The 23,628-nt window shown below is 41.8% G+C and overlaps 1 protein-coding gene across 7 annotated transcripts in view; it reads left to right on the forward strand.

Annotated features, from left to right (window-relative positions):
• The window catches only part of syne3 (spectrin repeat containing, nuclear envelope family member 3), a 99,778-nt gene extending 78,864 nt beyond the window's left edge, over window positions 1–20,914 (forward strand). For 5 of the 7 annotated variants that reach the window (XM_078561930.1, XM_078561933.1, XM_078561936.1 and 2 more), the window contains 2 exons: window positions 1,722–1,757; window positions 16,712–20,914. In XM_078561930.1, coding sequence (XP_078418056.1) covers window positions 1,722–1,757; window positions 16,712–16,909 — 234 coding nt within the window. In that variant the 3' untranslated portion in view covers window positions 16,910–20,914. The remainder of the gene's footprint in view (window positions 1–1,721; window positions 1,758–16,711) is intronic. The other 2 variants (XM_078561932.1, XM_078561934.1) reach the window with 1 other exon arrangement.
• Window positions 20,915–23,628: the final 2,714 nt, after the last annotated feature.

Genomic DNA, 23,628 nt, shown 5'->3' on the forward strand with positions numbered 1-23,628 from the left:
CTTCTGCTCCTATTTCGTATGTTTCTATCCCTTCCTGACAAGACTTCCTTATTTCTGTACTCCAATCTCCACAAGCTATATTTCCAAGTCCACACCTCTCCCAGCCATGCCTCGGTTTAAACCAGACTGTCCATAACCTCAGTATTCTTCTCGAACGCAAGCTGAACTGCTCACCCCATATCCTCTGCTTTCACCTTCGTAACATCACCCTTCTCAGTTGTAACGTCCTCCAGCCCCCGTGACACTCCATATCTCTGTAACCTCCTCCAGTTCTACATCGCTTCCAATCTCTATAACCTCCTCCAGCCCTACAACCCTCCCTATCTCTGTAATCTCCTTTAGCCTCTATATCCTTCCCTATCTCTGTACCTCCTCCAGTATTACATCCCCCCCGTCTCTGTAACTTCCTCTAGCCCATATAACCTTCCCTATCTTTGTAAGCTCCTCAAGCTGTACACCGCTTCATATCTCTGTAACCCCTTTCAGCCGTTCATCGCTCCCTATCTCTGTAACCTCCTCCAGCTCCACATCCCTCCCTATTTCTGTAACCTGCATACTTTGCTACACCATTGACAGTCGTGTCTTCAGCTGTCCAGACTTTACACTGCCTGTCTCTTTCATCCTCTCCTCCTTTAAGAGTCTTCATAAAATCCACTACTTGGAATAAGCCTTTCATTTCCTCTTTTAATATCACCTTCTGTGCTGTATTGTTCTGTATTTGGCTCAGTGTCCATCTTTTGCTTACTTTTTTGTGAAACAGTGTCTTTTTCGCATGAAAGCTGATGTATAAGTGTTGTTATGACTCAAACTGATCAGAGGCCAGGTTAAAACAAAACGGTCGCTATCATCATTTCCACGCAATGGGTGCAACAGTACCCATCCAGAACTGCTTTAGGATTAAATAATGCAAAGTAAAGGTATATTTACTTCATTTGTTCACTGTGCAAAGTAGTATCTCAGTTGGTATCCCACACTATGCTGTCCACTGTTTGTATTGCATTGCTTGCTGTCTTCACAATGTAATGCCCAGTGTCTGTGCTACATTGGTGCCCCCCACAATGCAATGCCCAGTGTTTATACTGCATTGGTGCCCCCACAATGCAATGCCCAGCGTTTATACTGCATTGGTGCTCCCACAATGCAATGCCCAGTGTTTATACTGCATTGGTGCCTCCACAATGCAATGCCCAGTGTTTGTGCTGCATTGCTTGGTGCCCCCACAATGTGTTGCCCAGTTTTTATACTGATTTGGTGCCCTACAATGTAATAATGTCCAGTATTTGTGCTGCATTGGTGCCCCCCACAATGTAATGTCCAGTGTCTGTACTGCATTGGTGCCCCCCACAATGTAATGCCCAGTGTTTGTGCTGCATTGGTGCCCAGTGTCTGTACTGCATTGGTGGTGCCCCCCCCCCCACACACAAAGTAATGTCCAGTGTCTGTACTGCATTGGTGCCCCCCCCCCCCCCCCCCCCCCCCCCCCGGCCACACACAAAGTAATGTCCAGTGTCTGTACTGCATTGGTGCCCCCCAAAAAGTAATGTCCAGTGTCTGTACTGCATTGGTGCCCCCCCACAAAGTAATGCCCAGTGTCTGTACTGCATTGCTTGATGTTCCCGCAATGTGGTGTCCAGTGTTTGTACTGCATTGCCTGTTACCTCTCCGTTGCTCTAGTAGCGTGCTGTTTTCTTACTGCTGTACTTTCATGTTTGTTTCTTCAGATTCAAGGCGAGGATGAGGTAGATGAATTCAGAAAGGTAATTTCATTCCCTTAAATCTTTTGTGTGTGGTTGATTCAGTTTGTTCCTTTCCTTACAATTTTGCCAAGTTATGATGTGTCTGTCATTACTGATCTCTCACTGAGGAGGCAGGTGAAGGGCAGTTTTTCAGCAACTTTCTGTTGCAAGTGTACTAATTGGTTTACTCATTTCAGCATATCCTTCAAATATTAGAAGACTCATTTTGGGATTTCTTTGCAGAACCCATACCCTGTAGCCTCTGGCCCAGTTCAGGGTACTAGTTTGCAGTTTTTATGGTAATATTGAATCGGGTTCCAATAAAAATCCCGGAACACCCTACCCAACAAAAACAAATTTAAATTCCGCATTCAGTGTGACACACTGGCCCTGGCAGTATCGTATTGCTACACTAACCTGAGAACAGCTTAAGAATTGAACAGAATTTAAGTTTAAATATCCCAGTTCCTCACCAATCTATGCTCGGATGAGACTATCCACACAAAATTGAATGACATGTCTTCTACCCCACTCGGTTTTTCGGTTCCTGCTTTTGATCTTTGCCTTTATGATGCTCAGACATTTTAGCATTATAAGAAAACCCTGACAACACAAATTCAGGATATGTTTAATGTTGAAATATTATTAGATATGGTGACAGATTTGACAACTATGACAATAACTTACAGTTATATGGTGCCTTAATGTAAGAAACATCCCATAGCACTTCACAGGAGTATTACAAAACAAAATGTGACACCAAGCCACATAACGAGACATTAGGTTGGATGACCAAAAGTTTGATCAAAGAGGGAGGTTTTAAAGAGCGTCTTAAAGAAGGAAAGTTGAGTAGAGAGGCACTGAGGTATAGGGAGGGAATTCCCGAGCCTAGGACCTAGGCAACTGAAGGCGCAGCCACCATTAGGGGAGTCATTAAAATCAAGGATACTTGGGAGGCCAAAGTTAGAGGAGCACAGATATCTTGGAGGGTTCGGGGGTTGGAGGAGATTACAGCGATAGAGAGGAGCGAGGCCATGGAGGGATTTGAAAACAAGGATGAGAATTTTAGAATCAAGATGTTGCTTGACTGGGTGTAGGTTAGCGGGCACAGCGGTGAAGGGGAACCAGGACTTGGTGTGAGTTAAATCGCAGGCAGCAGACTTTTGGATGACCTCAAATTCAGGCAAGGTAGAATGTGGGAGACCAGCCAGGAGTGCATTGGAATAGTCAAGTCTAGAGGTAACAAAGGCATGAATGTGGGTTTCAGCAGCAGTTGAACTGAGACGGGGTGAAGACAGGTGATGTTATGGAGGTGTAAGTAATTGGTAAATAAAGGACTCCGCAAGAGCCCCCTTGTAGATTCCCAGTCTTCCCACCAGAACCATCAGTCTCAACATTGAGCCGGTCTTTTGCTTTTATGGCAATAGGGCGTGCTCTCTGAATCTTACAACTTAAATGTTGAGTGACTATCAGCTGCCAGACGAAACCTTATTGAATGTCTTGCCTCCCAACACTCCATTGACATAATTTGCCTGCAAGAGACCCATATTGGAACTGAAGCAGCATGTCGCTATTGCATCAAAGGCTTTGGCCAACTGTGCTACTGCCCTAATGCTAAACATGACCATACCATCTATTTCCGATTCGATGTTGCTGATGCAGTCGCATTGTCATCAACCACATTTTGTGACACAATTTAGGTCGGTGGTTTCCATATTACAAACATGTACAAGCCTACAAAACAAAAACAGAATTACCTGGAAAAACTCAGCAGGTCTGGCAGCATCGGCGGAGAAGAAAAGAGTTGACGTTTCGAGTCCTGATGACCCTTCAGCAGAACTGTTCAGCAGTTTTCTTTTCTCTTTTCTCCGCCGATGCTGCGAGACCCGCTGAGTTTTTCCAGGTAATTCTGTTTTTGTTTTGGATTTCCAGCATCCGCAGTAGTTTTTTGTTTTTACAAGCCTACAAGTGCCAGTTGGGAACAGCAAGTCCTGTCACTACTGTCCCATCCAGCTACCTACAGGGGATGTTTCAACAGCCACCACACGGACTGGAGTTATTCAGCACCAGACAGTGAATGTGAATAGCTCCTACAGTGGGTCTCCAGAAATGACCACACCCTGATAAACAACCCCAAGCAACGAGGAATGTTCTATACAGCCAGATGAGGTCGGAATTACTCACCTGACCTGTGCTGGGTCAGTTCCCTTGATGGTCACCCCCAACCAGCACAGTGCCTAGCTCTGGATCACTCCCCACAGAGTCAACACAGGCCATTGCTCATCCATATTGGCCTTTGCCTTCCAGTTGTCAACAGAGCAAAGAAGATGCGTTGGAACTTCCGTAAAGCAGATTGGGCAAAATACAGCGAGACCTTGGACCACATCATTGTAACTATAGCTATTCATAATATACCTGTGGAAGAATCATATAAACGATTTCCTCGTACCATTCACAAAACTGCTTGCACAGCCATCCCTCGTGGCTATCGACCCATCTACATCCCATGCCTTGGTGCAGAGAGTGCAGCACTCCTAAAGGAATATGAATCATCTGGTGACCCTGATATAGCAGATCACTACACCGAATCTCTTAATGCTGCACCTAGCGCCAGATGGGAGGAAATGACAGCAGGGCTCAATTTCACTCATTCCACTCGGATGTGCTGGAGCCTGATTCATCGTTTTGGAGCAGCTCAAAAATCACCTAAGTTAAATCGCCCATCAGTCACCCCGAAGCAAGTTGCCAGTCATCTGCTCCATGTAACAAGGACACCATTGGAAAAGGAAATAAAAAACATCACCTATAACAAACTGAAAAAATGCCAGCAACATGCAGAGCATGGCAGCCCTGATCCCCTCAAGATCACAGAACTGGACAAAGCATTAAGGGGCCTGAAATGTGGCAAAGCAGCAGGATATGACAACATCTCACCAGAATTCCTGAAACATCTTGGTGCTACTGCCTGGCTGACTCAGTTCTACTGAAGAATCATCAGCTCAAACTCACTCCTGAAAGTGTGGCATATGGGAAAAATCACTGCCATTCCAAAACCTGGAAAAGATCTCACATTGGTAGCCAACTATCGACCAGTTTCATTACTTTCTTTGTGCTTTAAGATCTTTGAGCGTCTTATCTTGCAATGCATATCTCCGGAAGTAGAGACCATCCTTAATGCTGACCAAGCTGGTTTTGTAAGGGACGCAGCACATGTGATCAAGTTCTGGCACTCACCACATTGAAAATGGCTTCCAAAAGAACCTGAAGACAGGCCATAGGGCTTCTGGACATCACATCTGCCTATGATACAGTGTGGCACATGGGTCTGCTCCTAAAGCTGTCCATAATGCTTCCAACATGGATCGGGACAGCTGTTGAAATACTCCTTCACAGCAAATGATTTAGAGTCCATTTTAGACAAAAGAAATGCATGCTGAAGACAGGCAGGCCAATGGACTACCACAGGACTCAATGCTAGCTCCAATCTTGTTCAACATATTTCCAAATGACCTGCCAGCAATCATGTCCTGCAAGTTCATTTAAGCTGATGTCATCTGTTGTGCCACTGAAGCGTCATCCTTCTGCACTCTGGACCAGATCCCCAGATCCTTATGTGATGATGGATGTTTGACAGGCTAAACTTGTATCCACTGGAGTTTACAAGAGTAAGAGGCAACCTGATTGAAACCTTTAATATTGTGAGGGGCCTTGACAGGGTGGATGTAGAGAGAATGTTTCCTCTTGTGGGGGAATCTATGAAGTTTTTCAAGGCAGAGGTAGATAGATTCGTGATAAGCAAGGAGATGAAAGGCTATCGGGGGTTGGGGGAAATATGGAGCTGAGGTTAGAATCAGATCAGCCATGATCTTATTGAATGGCGGAGCGGGCTTGAAGGACCAACTCCTCCTAATTCATACGTTCGTGCGTTTGTAAACATTGGTCTCTTAGATGCAGACACAGGAGAAATTATCATGGGGAATGAGGAAATGGCGCAGGCATTGAACAAATATTTTGTGTCTGTCTTCACAGTAGGATACACAAATTACAGACCAGAAATAGACAATGACCTAGCGTCTTAAAAGAATGAGGAAATTAGGGAAATTTATAAAAGAGATAAAGCATTGGAGAAACTTAAGGGACTAAAATCCAACAAATCCCCAGGACCTGATGGCCTACACTCTAGGGTTCTAAAAGAGTTGGTGTCGAGATAGTGTATGTGCTAGCTGTTTTCCAAAATTCCTTACATTTGGGAATGATCCCACTAGATTGGAAGTTGGCAAATGTTACAACGCTTTTCAAGAAAGGAGGGAGAGAGAAAATAGGGAACTAGAGGCCAGTTAGCTTAATATCAGTTGTTGGGAAAATACTGGAATATGTTATTAAGGATGTTTTAACATTGCGCTTAGAAAAGCATAGTACGATTAAAACAAGCCAACCTGGTTTTACTAAAGGGAAATGCTGTTTAACAAATTTATTAGAGTTTTTTGAGGATGTAACTAGCAGAGTAGATAGAGGGGAACCAGTAGATGTAGTATACCTGGATTTTCAAAATGTATTTGATGAGGTGCCACACAAAAGGTTAATAGGTAGCATAAGGATTCATGGAGTTAGGGGTAATATATTAGCATGGTTAGGGGATTGGTTAACAGATAGAAAATGGAGAATGGACATAAACGGGGCTTTTTCAAGTTGGCAGGCAGTGAATAGTGGAGTGTCACAAGGGTCAGTGTTGGGGCCTCAGCTATTTACAATCCATATCAATGACTTAGATGAAGAGACAGAGACTAATGTATCTAAGTTTGCTGATACCAAGCTAGGTGGGAAAGGTAAGCTTTGGGAAGGACACAGAGGCTGCAAAGAGATATAGACAGGCTTTGTGTGTGGGCAACAAGATGACATTATAATGTAGGGAAGTATGAAGTTATTCACTTTGGTCGTAGGAATAAAAAAGCAGAATAATTTTTAAAAGGTGTGAAATTTGTAAGTGTTGATGTTCAAAGAGACTTGGGTGTGTTCATACAAGGAACGCAGAAAGTTAGCATGCAGGTATAGCAAACAATTAGGAAGGCAAATTGTATGTTGGCCTTTATTGCAAGGGGATTGGAATTGCAAGGGGATTGGAGAACAAGAAAAATTAAGCCTTGCTACAGTTGTACAGGGCTTTGGTGAAACCACACCTGGGAACACTTGGTGCAGTTTTGGTCTTCACATTTAAGAAAGGACATACTTACATTGGTGGTGGCACAGCACAGGTTCACTAAATTGGTACCTGGTTTGAGGGGGTTGTTCTGTGATGAGAAGCTGAGTAAATTGGGTCTATAATTCTCTGGAATTTAGAAGAATGAGAGGTGATCTCATTGAAACCTCCAAGATTCTGAAGGAGTTTGATAGGGTAGATACTGAGAGATTGTTTCCACTGGTCGGTGAATCTAAAACACGGGGGCACAGTCTCAGGATAAGGGGCCAATCATTTAGGGCTGTGATGAAGAGAAATTACTTCACTCAAAGATCGCGAATCTTTGGACTTCTCTACCCCAGAGGGTTATGGATGCTGCATCGTTGAATACATTTAACAGACAGACAGATTTATGGTCTCTCAGGGAATCAAGGGATATGGGGAACGGGTGTGAAAATGGAGTTGAAGCCCAAGATTAGTCATGATCATATTGAATGCAGAGCAGGCTCGATGGGCAGTGTGGTCTGCACCTGCTCCTGTTTCTTATGTTCCAAGACACCATTGTGATCCACAACAACCACATCTGCAGTAAATATCTGCAATCGAGGAACTTTGGTTTAGTGTTAATGAGCTGAAGCCCAAGCTTCAGACACTGTAATGCATCAGAGAGAGAAAGTTATCTGGACACTTTGTTCCAGGAGGCATTCACACCTCTTAGATACTTCAGATTTGGTCCATGGCCAGGGATGGGAGGGTGTGACTACCAGTGAGGCAGGTATGGGGATCTAGAAGGTAGCAATGAAGGAACTCAGCCCTTGCACTTAACCGACAGGTGGGAGGTACTTACAGCCTCTGCAGACAAAAGCAGGAATTGCAGGGGTGATGAGCAAACTAACCACAGCTGTAGTGCAGGGCACCATTTAGGTTCGGGGAGTTAAAAGGAAAGAAGTAGTAGTCGGGTACAGTGTAGGGGAATAGATACCGCTCTCTGCAACTGAGAACGGGAGTCCGAAAGGCTGTGTTGCCTGCCTGGTGCCAGGGTTAAGGATGACATCTCAGGGCTGGAGAGGAACTCGGAATGGGAGGGGAAGGATCCAGTTGTCGTGGTCCACGTGGGTACCAATAACATAAGTAGGACTAAGAAAAAGGTGATGCTAAAGGAGAATGAGCTGCATTCATCCAGGCAAGTGAAGAGTATTCCATTACACCCACTGACTTGTGCCTTGTAGATGGTGCACAGGCTTTAGGAAGTCGGATGGTGAGTTACTTGCTGCAAAATCCCCAACTTCTGACCTCTTGTAGCCACAGTATTTATCACAAAATCATAGAATCTTTACAGTGGAGAAGGAGGCCATTCGGCCTATTGAGTCTGCACTGGCTCTCTGAAAGAGCGTTCTACCTAGTCCCAGCCCCCTGCCTTATCCCCATAACCCTGCACATTCTTTTCAGATGGCAATTCAATTCCCTTTTGAATACCCTGTTCGAATCAGCCTCCACCGCCCTTTCAGGAAGTTCGTTCCAGACCCCAACCGCCCTCTGGGTGAAAAAAATTTTCCTCACATCAAATTTATTCATTTTGCCAATTATTTTGAATCTGTGCCCTCTAGTTCTTGATGCTCTCTTGAGTGGGAACAGTTTCTCACTATTTACCCTGTCCATATCCCTCAGGATCTCAAATACCTCTATCAAGTCTCCTCTCAGCCTTCTTTTCTCCAAGGAGAATAGTCCCAACCTCTCCAGTCTGTCCTATAGCTACAGTTCTTTATCTCTGGAATCATTCTTGTGAATCACCTCTGTACTCTCTCCAATGCCTTCACATCCATCTTCAAGTATGGTGCCCAGAACTGGACGCAGCACTCCAGATGAGGCCTAACTGGTGTCTTATACAAGTTCAATGCGACCTCCTTACTTTTGTACTCAATGCCCCTATTAATAAAACCTAAGATACTATATGTTTTATTAACTGCTCTCTCAACATGCCCTGCCAATTTCAATGACTTTTGTACATACATGGTGAGGTCCCTGTATTCCTGCACCTCCTTTAGAGTTCCTCCCTTTACTTTATACTGTCTCTCCATATTCTTCCTGCCCTTTTCTGCCCAATCCACCAACATGTGTATGTCCTTTTGAAGCTCAAGACTATCCTCATCATAGTTAACAACGTTTTCAATCTTCGTATCATCTGCAAATTTTGAAATCATGCCCTGTACACCGCAGACTAGGTCATTAATATATATCAGGAAGAGCAAGGGCCCAACACTGACCCTTGGGGAACTCCACTACAGACTTTCCTCCAATCTGAAAAACACCCATTTATCACTACTCTCTGTTTCCTGTCACTCAGCCAATTTCTTATCCATGGGGAGAAACTGCAGAATGCTGTGACACAGAAGGATCTGGGTATCCTCATTCATTCATCACCAAATGTTAGTGCCCAAGTAATTAAGAAAACAAATTGAAAGTTGGCCTTTATTGCAAGGGGAATGGAATATAAAAGTAAAGAACACTCGCTACAACTGTACAAGGCATTGGTAAGACTACATTTGGTGTGCTGCATACAGCTTTAGTCTACTTATTTAAGGAGGATTATACTTGCATTGGAGGCAGCTCAGAGATGGTTAGCTAGGTTGATTCTTGGGATGAAGGAGTTGTCTTATAAGGAAACGTTGAGCAGGTTCGGCATATACTCGGTGAAGTTCAAAAGAATGAGAAGTGATGTTATAAGATCCTGAGGAGGCTTGATAGGGTAGATGCTGAGAGAATGTTTCCCCTTGTGGGAGAACCTGGAACCAGGAGCACAGTTTCAAAATAAGGGGTCTCCTATTTAAGACAGAAATGAAGAGGAATTTCTTCTTTCAGAAGGTTGTTAGTCTTTTGAATTCTCTTCCACAGAGAGCAGTGGATGCTGGGTCATTGAATATATTCAAGGCTGAGTTTGAAACTCTTTCGAGTTATCAACAGTCACAGATTGCAACTCTTTTGAGTACAATCACAGTTCTTGGTTTCCGGGAGTGGGACATGAATCCACAACCCTCTGATTCAAAGGCGAGGGTGCTATGAACTGAGCCACAGCTGACACCTCCAGGCTGAGTTTGAATGTGGAGCAACAAGGGCATGAAGGGTTATGGGGAACAGCTGGGAAAGTGGAGCTGACCCCCATAATCAGGTCAATCGTGTAATTGATAAGCGGAGCAATGTCAAATAGTGGCTGCTTCCTATTTTTTTTTGTTCTTAGGTTCTTAATTATGATGTGATGTTCGATTTTCTGCCATATCTTTTCACATCTGTGCCCCGTGGGCTTAAGGGAGTGGACGTGAGGGCTGTACCAGAGGGAAACTGCCAGTGTGAGAGAGAATAATGATCTTTATTGGGGATTAGCACATCAACAGTAAAGACAAGGGTGTGTTTGATTAAATCATTAGCTGCAGAAATGTGCAAACAGATGACTAAAGACTAGACTGTTGGGAGTTTGAAAGTGCATTTGTAAGTTAATTGAGGGATAGTTTTTTCCCAGGGATGGATACAAATGGTGGTAGGATTGGGGATGGAAGGGGGATGTGAGTGAGTGATACAAGGAAGTGACCAGAGATGACCTTATCTGTAATTGATACAGCGTGACTACCAAGACCAAATGAGATGGCAAGGCCATGGGGGTGGTTGTGAGTGTGGATGGGAGTTTACATGAAGAGAGAGATTTAGGAAGGATAAGAGGGCAGTGAACTAAGAGGAAAGAAAACAAATAAAAACAGAAAATGCTGGAAAAACTCAGCGGGTCTGGCAGCATCTGTGGAGAGAGAAACAGAGTTAACGTTTCAAGTCCGTATGATAACTCTTCTGAGCTCTGAAGAAGAACCATATGGACTTGAAACATTAACTCTGTTTCTCTCTCCAATGGTGCTGCCTGACCTGCTGAGTTTTTCCAGCATTTTCTGTTTTTAGTTCAGATTTCCAGCATCTGCAGTATTTTGCTTTTATTAGGAAAGAAAACATAATGAGTTGAGATATAGGTTGAAATCACCAAGGACGAGCAGTCATTCATTGCAGAGGCTGAGGGAGGAAAGCAGTGAAAAATCTGAGAAATTTTTTATCGTACTTAGAGCAGTAGAGAACCATGATTTTGACAGAATCACAGAATTCTTACGGTGTAGAAGGAGGCCATTTGGCCCATTGTGTCTGCACCATCTCTCTGAGCATTTTAACTTAGTGCCAATCTCCTGCCTTTTTTCCGTAACCCTGCACATTGGATAATTATCTAAATAGAAATAATGCCCCCTCGAATGCCTCAATTGAACCTGCCTCCACCACACTTCCAGGCAGTGCATTCCAAACCCTAACTACTTGCTGTGTGAAAAAGTTTTTTCTCACCTTGCATTTGCTTCTTTTGCAAAACACTTCAAAACTGTGCCCTCTGGTTCTCAATCCATTTACGAGCTAGAACAGTTTCTCCCTATCTACTCTGTCTAGACTCCTCGTGATTTTGAAAACTTCTATCACGCCTCCTCTCAGCCTTCTCCTCACTACGGAAAACAATCCCAACTTCTCCAGTCTTTCCTCATACCTGAAGTGTCTCATCCCTGGAACCATTCTCGTAAACCTCTTCTGCACTCTCTCCAATGCATTCACACCCTTCCTATAGTGTAGCACCCAGAACTATACACAGTACTCCAGCTGAGGCCTAACCAGTGTCTTATACAAGTTCATCATAACCTCCCTGCTCTTGTACTCTATGCCCCTATTAATGAAGCCGAGAATACTGTATGCTTTAGAAACAGCTTTTACCTGTCCTGCCTCCTTTAATGACTTATGTACGTATACACCCAGGTCTCGCTGCTCCTGCACACCCTTTAGAATAGTATCCTTTATTTTATACTGTCCATGTTCTTTGTACCAAAATGTATCACCTCACACTTCTCCGTCTTGAACTTCATCTGCCACCTTTCTGCCCACTTCACCAATGTGTCAATGCTCTTTTGAAGTCCTACACTGTCCCCCTCACAGTTTACAATTCTCCCAAGTTTTGTGTCATCCGCAAACTTTTAAATTGTTCCTTGCACATCTAGGTGATTTTTATATATCGGGAAGAGCAAGGGTCCCAATACTGACCCTTGGGGAACTCCACTACAAATCTTCTCCCGGCTCGAAAAATACCTGTTAACCATCACTCTCTCTTTCCTGTCCCTCAGCCAATTTTGTATCCACGTTGCTACTGCCCCTTTTATTCCATGACCTATAACTTTCCTCACAAGTTGTGTGACACTGTATCGAATGCCTTTTTGAAGTTCATATACACCACATCATCAACCATCTCTGTTACCTCTTCAAAAAACTACAAGTTAGTTAGACACGATTTTCCTTTAATAAATCCATGCTGACTCCTCCGAATCAATCCACATTTTTTCATGTGACTATTAATTCTACCCTGAACAATTGTTTCTAGAAGTTTCCCCTCCACCGAAGTTAAACTGACTGGTCTGTAATTGCAGGGCAGATCTTTACAACCTTTCTTGAACAAGGACGTTGTTGTGACCAATGCAGTTGGTACAGCTGAGTTATTTAAAAATCCCAGAGGGAAACTCTAAACAACTGTCATAACCTAAATTTAAGCGTTATGTTTGAGATGCGATTCTAAATTCAGGAATCAGACCTCCAATTCTCGAGGTTTTACATTAAACTCAATGAAACATTTTATTAATTTACACAGCTTAAAATATATATACACATGGCTACAAATTATTACTATCATAACTTTTAACAAATTCCCAAACTAATCTCTATTAAGGCAACAGCAATCCATAGACTTAACCAGACACCAGGCAAAGCATTTTCACCTTAAAAATTCAAAATAAGGTTCTTTTCACTTTGGTTCCTGTGGAGGCTTACAGCTGCCTTTTGATCTCACATTGCCTCTGCTCTGCACACCCGAAAACTGCTGAAGTTATACCTACCACTGCTGATTAAATGTTAATACTCATTGTATCAACAACCTCTGAACTAAACCTCTCTAGCAATAAAACCCCTTTCATAGTACCAATTTTATTAGTAATATAAACATATGGCTTGATATCTGCTAGATAGGTATTATTTTTCACTCCACTTCTTGAATGCTCTATTCAAAAAATGCAAATGCGCGTATCTTTCTTACATATCAAAACTATTACATATCAAAGCACTCAGACTAGCTGGCTTTAATCCAATTAAGACGCATCCACAGACTAAACCTCTATTTTAAAAGAAAAATGTTTTTCAATAATATTGTATTCATTAATAGCTTCATGACAGCATAATGTTTGTAATTCTCAAGTCCTCCGGCACCTCCTCTGAATACAGGGAACATTGAAAGATTATTGCCAGTGCATCTGCAATTTCCATTCTCACTTCCTTCAATATTCTTGGATGCATCTCTTCCGGTCCTGGTGCCTTATTTAAGTACCGACAGCTTATCCAATACCTCCTCCTTAACAATTTTAAGCCCTTCTAATGACTGAGTTTCCTCCTCTGTCACCATGGCCTGGGCCACATCTGCCTCGTAGGTAAAGACAGATGCAAAGTATTCATTTAACACCTCAGCCATGTCTCTTGCCTCTGTGTAAATCCCCTTTTTGGTCCCTATTTGGTCCTACTCCTCCTTTTAACACCTTTTTACTATTGATGTGCTTATAGAATACTTTGAGATTTCCTTTTATGTTAGCTGCCAGTCTTTTTTCATAATCCCTCTTTGCTTCCTGTATTTGCTTTTTCACATCCCTTCTGAACCTTCTGTACTCAGCTTGGTTCTCAATTGTATTTGCTACCCGACACATGTCATAAGCACACTTTCTCTTCTTTAACTTAATTTCTATCTCCTTTGTCATCCAGGAGCTCTGGATTTTTTTGCTCTACCCTTCCCTTTTGAGGGAACATACCGTGACTGTGCCCAAACCATCTCCTCTTTGAAGATAGCCCATTGTTCAGCAAGTTTTTCCTGCCAATGACAGAGAAATAAGAGGAGTGGAACAAGTTGAGATGTTGAAACGAGGAGAAAGCACCAGAGGAGTAGGAGGCCAGGCCAAGGTGTGATTTGGTGATGAGAGCTCCACCACCATCAAATATTGTGGAAGGACAAGGCATGGAATATATGGCCAGGTGGGGAGGCTTCATTAGATGGCAAGGTGGCATCACCCCTGGTTTCCGTTAAGGCCATAATGTTGATGCAGTAATTGACAAGTTCATGGATGACAAGAACCTTCTTCACAAGTAATCGGACATTCTAGAGGGAGACGAATTGCGGGCCAGTGAGAGCTGATCTGCTGGCAGAGTCCATGGCGTCAACAGAGGGAGGGGTGAGTTGGACAGGAGGAAGATTGGCAAGATAATCCTCCAATAGGTGACTAGAGATGGTGATGGATATTTTTGGGTGATTAGATACAGCACCAACAAAATCAAAAATTTATGTTGATATGGTGCATTTAACATAGAAAATTATATTAAGACAGAAAGAAAGAAAGATATTTTGCATCTACCTGAATGAGCAGATGGATATTGGTTTAACATTTCATTCATTCATCCAACAGTGTAGCATTTTGTCAGAGAACAGCAGCAATGGGTTAATGGGACTTTATGCCAGGTTGATGTAGGCAGCAGAGGTTTCGTCCAGCTGAACTTTAACAGGTAGAAGACGCGATGTCAATGTGAGTGACCATATTTGAAACAGATCAAGAAGGATGAAGGGGGAATGTGCACCAGGACACAGACAATCATATTTTGGTTATAGAGTCATTACGGCACAGAAGGAAACCATTCTCCCCCATTGAGACTATGCCGGTTCTCTGTAGAGCAATCCAATCAGTCCCATCTCTCTTTGGTTATGGCTGTTTCAGTTAATGGCTGTTTACATGACAGGGCAGAAACATGATTGGAGGGATTCAAACCTCTAATTGCAGGGACTGGGCACAGATATGGGAGGTGCCAAGATGTTCAAATATTGTGGGTTTTTATTCGTTACTGGGCCGTATCATTGTCAAGACCAGCATTTGCTGCACATTCTTAATTGCCTTGAGAAGGTGGTAGTGAGCGGTTTATTGGAGTGTTGGACACAGTGATGAATGCTATTGGAGATAGCATTGAGGTTAACAACATGTTATTGCATTATTAGGCAGTGATGGATCTAACCTTGTTCATTCTTTTGAAAATATACTTCATGTCATATTTCTATAGAATGTCCAAGGACAGAGGGACCTGGGAGTTCATGTACGTAAATCTTTAAAGGTGGCAAGACATTTTGAGGGAGTAGTTAGCAAAGCATATGAGATCTTGGACTTCATAAGTAGAGGTATTAAGTACAAAAACAGGGATGTTATGCTGAACTTGTATAAAGCTCTGGTTAGGCCACAACTAGAATATCGCGTCCAGTTCTAGTCACCACACTTTAGGAAGGATGTGAGGATCTTTGAGAGGGTGCGGAGGAGATTTACCAGAATGGTTCCAGGGATGGGGGATTCTAATTACAAGGTTAGGTTGGAGATGCTGGGGTTGTTCTCCTTGAAGCAAAGTAGTTTGAGGAGACATTTAATTGAGGTGTACAAGATTATGACAGATTTAGGTAATAGGAATAGCTTTTCTTTGTCCACCTTAAGTGACAGTACACGAACTAAGCTTTGGGCGGTAGAGATGGGGAGGACATGAATTTTTTTAATGCTGTGGAGGGGTAATGACCTGGAACTTGCTGCTTACAGGGCTGGTGGAAGCAGAAACATTCAATGAGTACAAAAGGAAATTGGAAGGGCACTTGAAAGAAATAAGCTTGCAGGAGAATGGGACTGATTGGATTGCTCAACAGAGAGCCAGCATGGGCTTAATGGACTGAATGGTCTCCTTCTGTCCTGTAAGGATTCTATAGGAACAGGAGTAGGCCATTCAGCCTGCTCCACCATTCGATATGATCATGACTGATCATCCACTTCAGTGCCTTTTCCCCACACTATCTGTCAGTCTTTTTAAACATATTCAGTGACTGAGCTTCCACAGCCCTCTGGGGTAGAGAATTCCAAAGATTCTATACTGAGATTAAATCAATGTCCTTTAATTGCCAACTCATCAGCCAGTATATTCCTGTTTTCCTGTGCACCGAGTATTGGAACTAAACTCTCAGAATGCCCTTACCCAGATTCCATTTCCATTTGAAATATGAGGATTTTAATGTGTTTGAAAGTGTCATCCTCCATCTTCCTGATTAATTTTTCTAAATTTTTTAAAATCCTTCTCTTCACGTAACTCCTCTCATCACACAAAGATGAATTTCCTTTTCTATCACTTATCTTCTCCCATTTGAACAGCATTGAACCATCAATATACTTGTTATCAGAAGATGATCTTAACATTGCGGCAGTGAATTTGAGGAATGGTGATTTTGCAATTTTGTTGTCATAGGTGTGCTGGACTGTTGAAGAAAGACTTTATTTATACAGTGTCTTTAACAACTTCAGGACGTTCCAAAGCACTTGTGTTACAGTCATTGTCGTGATGTGGAAAATGTGGCAGCTAATTTGTGCACAGCAAGCTCCCATAAATAGTAATCAAATAAATGACCAGATAATGTCATTTAATGGTAACTAAAGTCAGCAGGGAAAGTTATTTAAATGACTGTTCAATGTTTTCCACATTTTAGTTGGAAAAGTAATTTCTTTAATGTTTTATGAAATATTACATTTTTGAAGGTTAAAATATTGGTTATGATATATTGCAGTGTTTCTGTGTTTGACATTAACTCTGAAATCTAATACTGTGCCTTTTCATCAGTTTCATTTTCTGCTTTGTTTTCCAGAAGACTTCAGGAAAGATCTGCCACTATTTGTCCCGTGCCTGTTGTGCAGCGCTCCCTCTCCAGCTACTCCTGCTCCTTTTACTGCTCCTCGCCTTTCTCCTGCCACTGATTGAGGAACAGGACAGCTGCAGCGTGGTCAACAACTTTGCACGCTCTTTCTACCTGACACTGAGATATCAGGGTCCCCCTCCAACATAGCCAGGCACCTTGAGTTCATTTTGTGCACTGAGTTATAATCATTTCACCAGTGATGCTGGAGAAGACAACTCATTCCCTTGTTCTATTAGCTGTAATGATATCAGTATTCACACTGATATTTTACTTCCTGACAGACTCCAGCAGAAGTTGCTTGATTATTTTGAAGGTATTGGTATGGAGGCCTACTGTTTGCAGCATTGTGACATCAACAGATATTTGCTTGAGGATAAGGCTCCATAATAAGCTTTTGCCAGTATTTCCCTCCGTATAATGTTGGGCCTTTTCAAAAAGAAATTATTTTATCTATGAAGTCAAAGTAATTTATTTAGAACCATTAGCCGTTTTTATATCAGTTCTGGCTGAAGTTTGAGATTCCAGCCCTCATCTTGCATTCAGCAATATTCACTTTTAAATCTGATTTTTGATTAGTGAAATTGAGGGATGTAACTTCTGTGACTGGCCAAGGTGAGAATTTACTTTATATTGTTAGCCATAAATTTATATCTCTGGCTGACCAAAGTTACCAGAAATTACTCATTCAATCTGTACATGAAGGAATTTTCTAACCTGAAAATCAGTATTATTTTTAAAATTTAACTGATGTTATATTGCAAGAGTTCCATCATAAATATCAGCCAAAATTACGCTATTGATGTTCAACTATCTCCTTGCTGTTATTTCCAGAGTATTTGGTATTTAGGACACAAGTTCAATCACATCAGCACAGGAGGCTCATTTGATCCACCGTGCCTGTGCCAGCATTTGATGAGCTATACAGTTTGCCTTATTCCCTGCTCTTTCCTCACTCCCCACCCCCCTCTCCCACCCAACGCCCACTCCCAGTTCTTCTGACAATTAGCTTTAATCTGAGTGCTCTAATTATTAATCCCCCTGCCACTGGAAAGAGTGTCTCCTTATTTACACTATCAAAACCTCTATGATTTTGAACACCTCTATTAAATCTCCTCTTTAACCTTCCCTGCTCTAAGGAGATCAACCCCAGCTTCTCCAGTCTCTCCTCATGAATGGAGTTCCTCATACCTCTTACAGTTCTAGTAAATTTCTTCTGCACCCATTCCAAGGTTTTGGCATCCATCTTAAAGCACAGAATTGGGCACAATACTCCAGCTGGGATTTAGCCAGTAATTTATAAAGGTATAGAATAACTACTTTGCTTTTGTGCTCTATTCTCTATTAATAAAACAAAGGATTGTGTATGATTTTTTAACAGGCTTCTCAAAATTTGTCCTGCGTATTGACTGTTCTAATGCAATCCTTGCCCACTTACATAAACTTTAGGTCATCTAAAATTCAGCTGCCCATATCCTAACTCACCTAGTCCTGGCCACCTATCACCCCTGCGCTAGCTGACCTATATTGGCACCGGATCCACCAATTCCTTGATTTTAAAATTCTCATCCTTGTTTTAAAATCCCTCCATTGCATCAATCTACCCTAGCTCTAATCCCCTCCATTCCTTACAACCCTTTGAGATCTCTGTACTCCTCCAGTTGTGGCCACCTACATACCTCTAATTTTAATCACTTCTCCACGTACAGCCGTGCCTTCAGCTGCTTAGGCCCTAAGCTTTGGAATTCCCTCCCTAAATGTCTCTGCCTAGCTACTTCTCTTTCCCCCTTTAAGATGATCCTTAAAACCTTTGGTCAAGCTTTTAACCACAGTTCCAATATCTTATATTGCCCAATGTCAAATTTTCTTTGTTAATGCTCTTGTGAAGCATCTTGGGTTGTTTTACTACATTAAATATAAATGCAAATTGTTGTCACTTCCAATGATTTGTGTATACCCCAGTCTCTACTCCTGCATCCCTTTTAAAATTGTATCATTTCATTTGCATTGCCTCTCCTCGTTTTTCCTTCCATAATGCATCACTTACCACTACTGTGCATTTAAATTTTATCTGCCATGTGTCTGTCCATTTCATCAGTCTATCTCCTTTTGAAGTCTGATACTATTTTTCTCACTGTTTATTTTATTTCTAAGTTTTGTGCCATCTGCATTGCAATTTTGCCCTATATACCCAAGTCCAGGTGTTACAATCCCAGCGGATGTTACTACTGGACAAATCAGATACCAGAATGAAACCTGGCTTGATAGATCCCAACTTTTTTTTGAAACTGTGAAGGAAACTTACTGAACAAATTCACAGGAGTCTGATGAACTTTTAACATAAAGAATAAACTTTTATTAAACAAGAAAAAGGAACTATATTACACCAGACAAAAAGGTTGGGAAGATCTCAATTCAAACACAAGAAAATGATTCAAATATTCACTTCCTTCACCCCAGCTCTACTTTACAGATACATACAAATTCAGAAAGATAAAACAATTTACCATATGTATCTTATACTCTAATGTTCAGGGCAAGTATGCGGTACGTGTGAACCAACTAGCAAACTGTGCACAGACACGCCGCACTCCAAAGTAAATGATAGATGCGACCCAAGCAGATTCCATGGATTTTTCAACAACCCATCCAGAAGCTTGTCGCACTGTGAACCAACCAGTCTCACTGAAACTCGGTATTTTTCATGAGGGTTTCAATCTTCACGTTTGAAACTCACCTGGGAATTCTCTCCCACCCGTTGCTCTCACTTGGACAGCTTCAACCAGGATTCATCCCCAAGGTTTGAATTTTGCTTTCTGAGATTCCTTTCCTCGGGATCTCTGCGTACACTCCAACTTCCAAGTACACTTTCAGGTATTCAGTCGTGTTAAGCTGAACACCACTGCTCCAAAAGGGTACCTATGTCTTTATGGCCCGCAGCATGTAGTCACCAACCTTCAACTGCCCTCCTATCTTCAGGCTTCTCTCAAGCTCACTCTGCTTCGAGTCAGCTCCCTGCAGCTCTCGCTCTCTCTGTAATACGGAGCCAATTGCTCTGTTCCTTTTTCTCAACTTTGTTTACCAGGATCCGTTTCTGATCTCTGTCCTTTGTCCCTTACCTGAGACCACCTTCTGGGACATTTTTCTACCCCACTCCCTGGTTTGGGATCATCTTTGTTTGGACCATCTCCCTGTCCCCCTTCCTGTGTTCTGCTCCTGGGACACCTCTTGAATGGCACTCCTCTTCAGGTCAATTTTGCACTGTTTTACTTTTCTTTTCTGCGTGTGTACGCAGAGCTGGTCCCCGGCTGAAGAACATAAAAACGGACGAACTGCGCATGTGTGGCCATTTCCCGGCCGGCACATGTCCAGAAGTCCCAAGGCCCACTGGGAACTGGAGTTCCTGAACTCCAACTTAAACTTAAGGTAAGTTGTTTTTTTCTTATTTTTATCACACAGGTTATTAATATATAGCAGAAGGAGCGGTAATCATAATGACAACCTCTGGGGGACACCACTATATACTTCCAGTCTGAAAAACAATTGTTCAACACTGCTCTCTGCTGTCTGTCGCTTAGCCAATTTTATATCCACACTAACACTGCCCTTTTAATACATGGGTTTCATAATCTGATTATGGCAAATTTGATTCAACATCATTTTCAAGTAATAAAAGCAGCATTCAATTAGCTATCTATTAATAATGTAAAATGCTCTTGCAATGCTTAAATTGAGCAATCTTAAAAGAAATCTCTTAACCAATTTGGAGGGTCCATACCCAAATATATACATTACATATACACATGTATTCACTTGCTGTCTAAAAATCTTAATTCCTGTGTTACGATTTTGAGTCGGCTTTTAAACATTCAAAATCCATGTAACAATTTAATGGAAATCCATACACATACACTTTAGTAAAAACTTCTAATGGAAACCCACACATGAACATTTTGCTGTACTGTTGGCAAACCAATTGAGTCACTCAAAATGTTTTTGAATGCTGTTGCCATTTGTTCTGTTTTGAAAGTCCAAAGCAAAGTTTTAATGAATTAAAAAAAGTTAAATATTACATATTTCACAACCTGATTAAATGTATCCATTGCATTTTGTGTCTTTTAATATCTTTATTAAAGTTTTTACTTGAAGATCTCACTCTTTGCCCAAAGTCTGGACTTAATGTTATCAATGAATTGGATAAAGGAATAGAAGAGCAGTTATCCAACTTTGCTGGTAATAGTAATCAAGTGGTACAGTAAATAAGGGAGATTGGAGCAGGAAGGACCAAAATGACTGAGTGGGCAAAATATGCAGTTGGAGTTCAATATTAGAAAGTGTAAAGTCATCCACTCTAGACCCAGGAAAAATAAATGATCACTTTCTAAATGGTGAGAAATTAGGAACTGTGGATGAGCAGAGAGATTTAGGAGTCCAAATACAGAAATCACTAAAAGCTAGTGGACTGGTACAAAAATAATTAAGGTTAGTAAAATATTGGTCCTTATTTCAAGAAGATTGGAATACAAAAGGATGGAACTTATATTGCAGTTGTATAGAATTGCGTTTGAACACTATCTGGAGTAACTGCTTTCAGTTCTGGGATCCACACTTCAGGAAGAATATATTAGCCTTGGAGGAGCTAAAGTGCACATTCACCAGAATGATACTGGAGCTAAAGGTGTTAAACTAGGCTTATATTTCCTTGAATATAGAAGATTGAGACACAATCTAATTGGTGTTTTTGCTAAAGGACTTGACAGGGTAGTTGGAGAGAAACAGCAGGGGTTTGGAGGGGCATAACCTCAACATTAAAGTGAGGGAATTCAGGAGTAATGTAAAAAGGCACTTATTCACAAAAAGGGAAACCTGGAATGTTCTCTCCCTCCCAAAAAGCTGTTGGGTCAAGTGAAAATGTCAAAACTCAGATTTGTGTGAGGAAAAGCATTCAATGAGATGGAAACAAGGTGAGGAAATGAAATTCAGATATAGATCGGCGTTGATCTAATTGAATGGCAACACAGAATTGAGGGGCTGTTCCTACTTTGAGCATTTAGAGTCATAGAGGTCTAAAGCACGGAAAAAGGCCCTTCAGCCCATCGAGTCTGCGCCAGTCAACAAGTACCTAACTATTCTAATCTCATTTTCCAGAACTAGGCCCATAGCCTTGTATGCCATGGTATCACAAATGCTCATCCAAATACTTCTTAAATGTTATGAGGATTGTCTGTTACTTTCTCCTTCATGTATTTATCAATCTTTCCCTTAAATGCCTCTATACTATTCACCTCAACTACTCCATGTGGTAGGGGAGTTTCACATTCAGACCACTCTTGAGTGAAGAAAGTTTGGTTTTCCTATCAGTGAGGTTTGACTGACTGCCTCAGGGCTTACCTTTACTTTTGGGACAGCAGAAGGTACTTCAGAAGTGGAAACAAAATTTTCCAATGTGACTTCAACTGCTGTGCAGACCAGAACGGATAATCCCAGAAAGCATAAGCTTCAAGCTAGTGAAGGGTGACAATTCTAAGTCAGTGTCAGTGCCACGAGAATGTGCATCAGTGTCTCTTGCCATTTAATATTGTTCAGCACCAGAAGGGAAGGAAGAACTTCCCCTAGTCGTTTGCAGAAATTAGGCTTGTATTCCCTTAAGGGAACTTTAAAATTAAAGATAGGCCATTCAGGGGTGATATCAGGAAGCACTTCTTCACACAAATAGTGGAAATCTGGAGATTTTCCTCCTCCATCCCCCCTCCCCAAAACAGTGTTCAGGCTAGGGGTCATTTGAAAATTTCAAAACTGATATTGATGATTTTTATGATGTAAGGGTATTAAGGGATATGGAACCAAGGAGTTAAGATACGGATCAGTCGTGACCTAATTGAATGGTTCGAGGGGCTGGCTAATCTACGCCTTTTCGTATGTTCCAATCCTGATTCCCAGTTACCACATAACAAATTAGATTTAACCATATCCCTCTTCTCCCGAGCCTGTACTAGTTAATCAAAATCTACAAAGCTTCTGTTTTATATCTCTGATGCACTCCAGAGAGGAAGCATCAATAAATGTATTATAACAGCTGTGTTCCAAGCCTTTCTGCACCAATAAGCTGCAGTCAGAGCTAACACCAACTTTCCAAAATTGTAATATTAGGAAACTGAAATCTGACATTTTATTACTGAAAAGTTCTATTTTGGATGGATCATAATTAGAGGTTTGATAGATAAAAAAGACTAGCATGGTTGCTCTTGCACAGAGCCGGCACAGAGATGGCAGGCTCAATGGCCTCATTCTATGATTAAAAGCTCTTTTATTAAAGTCAAAATTTGCACTCTGGAATGATACAGAATTTAAAGCTTAGAAATAGATCTTAAGACCCAACTCATATATGGTGGTCTTAATGCTCCACATGGTCAGATTCACCATTCTTTCATTTCTCCCGTCATCTTCAGTAGGTTATGTCTTGAGCCTGGAACAAGAGGGCTCTTATCCTTCATTAGTGCTGACCTCCCAAGGTGTGCAAGGAATTCTTTGACTGGGAAATAAAATTGGTGCTTCAATGTGCAAATAATATATCCCCTTTAATCCTAAGCACTCTTCATTGCCTTCCAGTTCTCACTCCCTCTACCATTAGTGAGACTTCCCTCAATTCTCATTCACTTGTGCCCATCTTTTACTAAATTAAATCCTAGCGAAATAGCCCAGGCTCCAGAAACTCGAATGAGAGTTAACAAATTGATAACCACATCTGAAACTTGTGCAATAAGAACACAAGAAATAGGAGCTGGGATAGGACATTTGGCCCCTCAAAGCTGCTCAACCATTCAATACCTGGCAGAATATAGAAAGTTCAGAGGGGAAGTAAGAAAGGA

The sequence above is a fragment of the Cetorhinus maximus genome, chromosome 18, assembly GCF_964194155.1.
Source record: "Cetorhinus maximus chromosome 18, sCetMax3.hap1.1, whole genome shotgun sequence".
Lineage (NCBI taxonomy): Eukaryota > Metazoa > Chordata > Chondrichthyes > Lamniformes > Cetorhinidae > Cetorhinus > Cetorhinus maximus.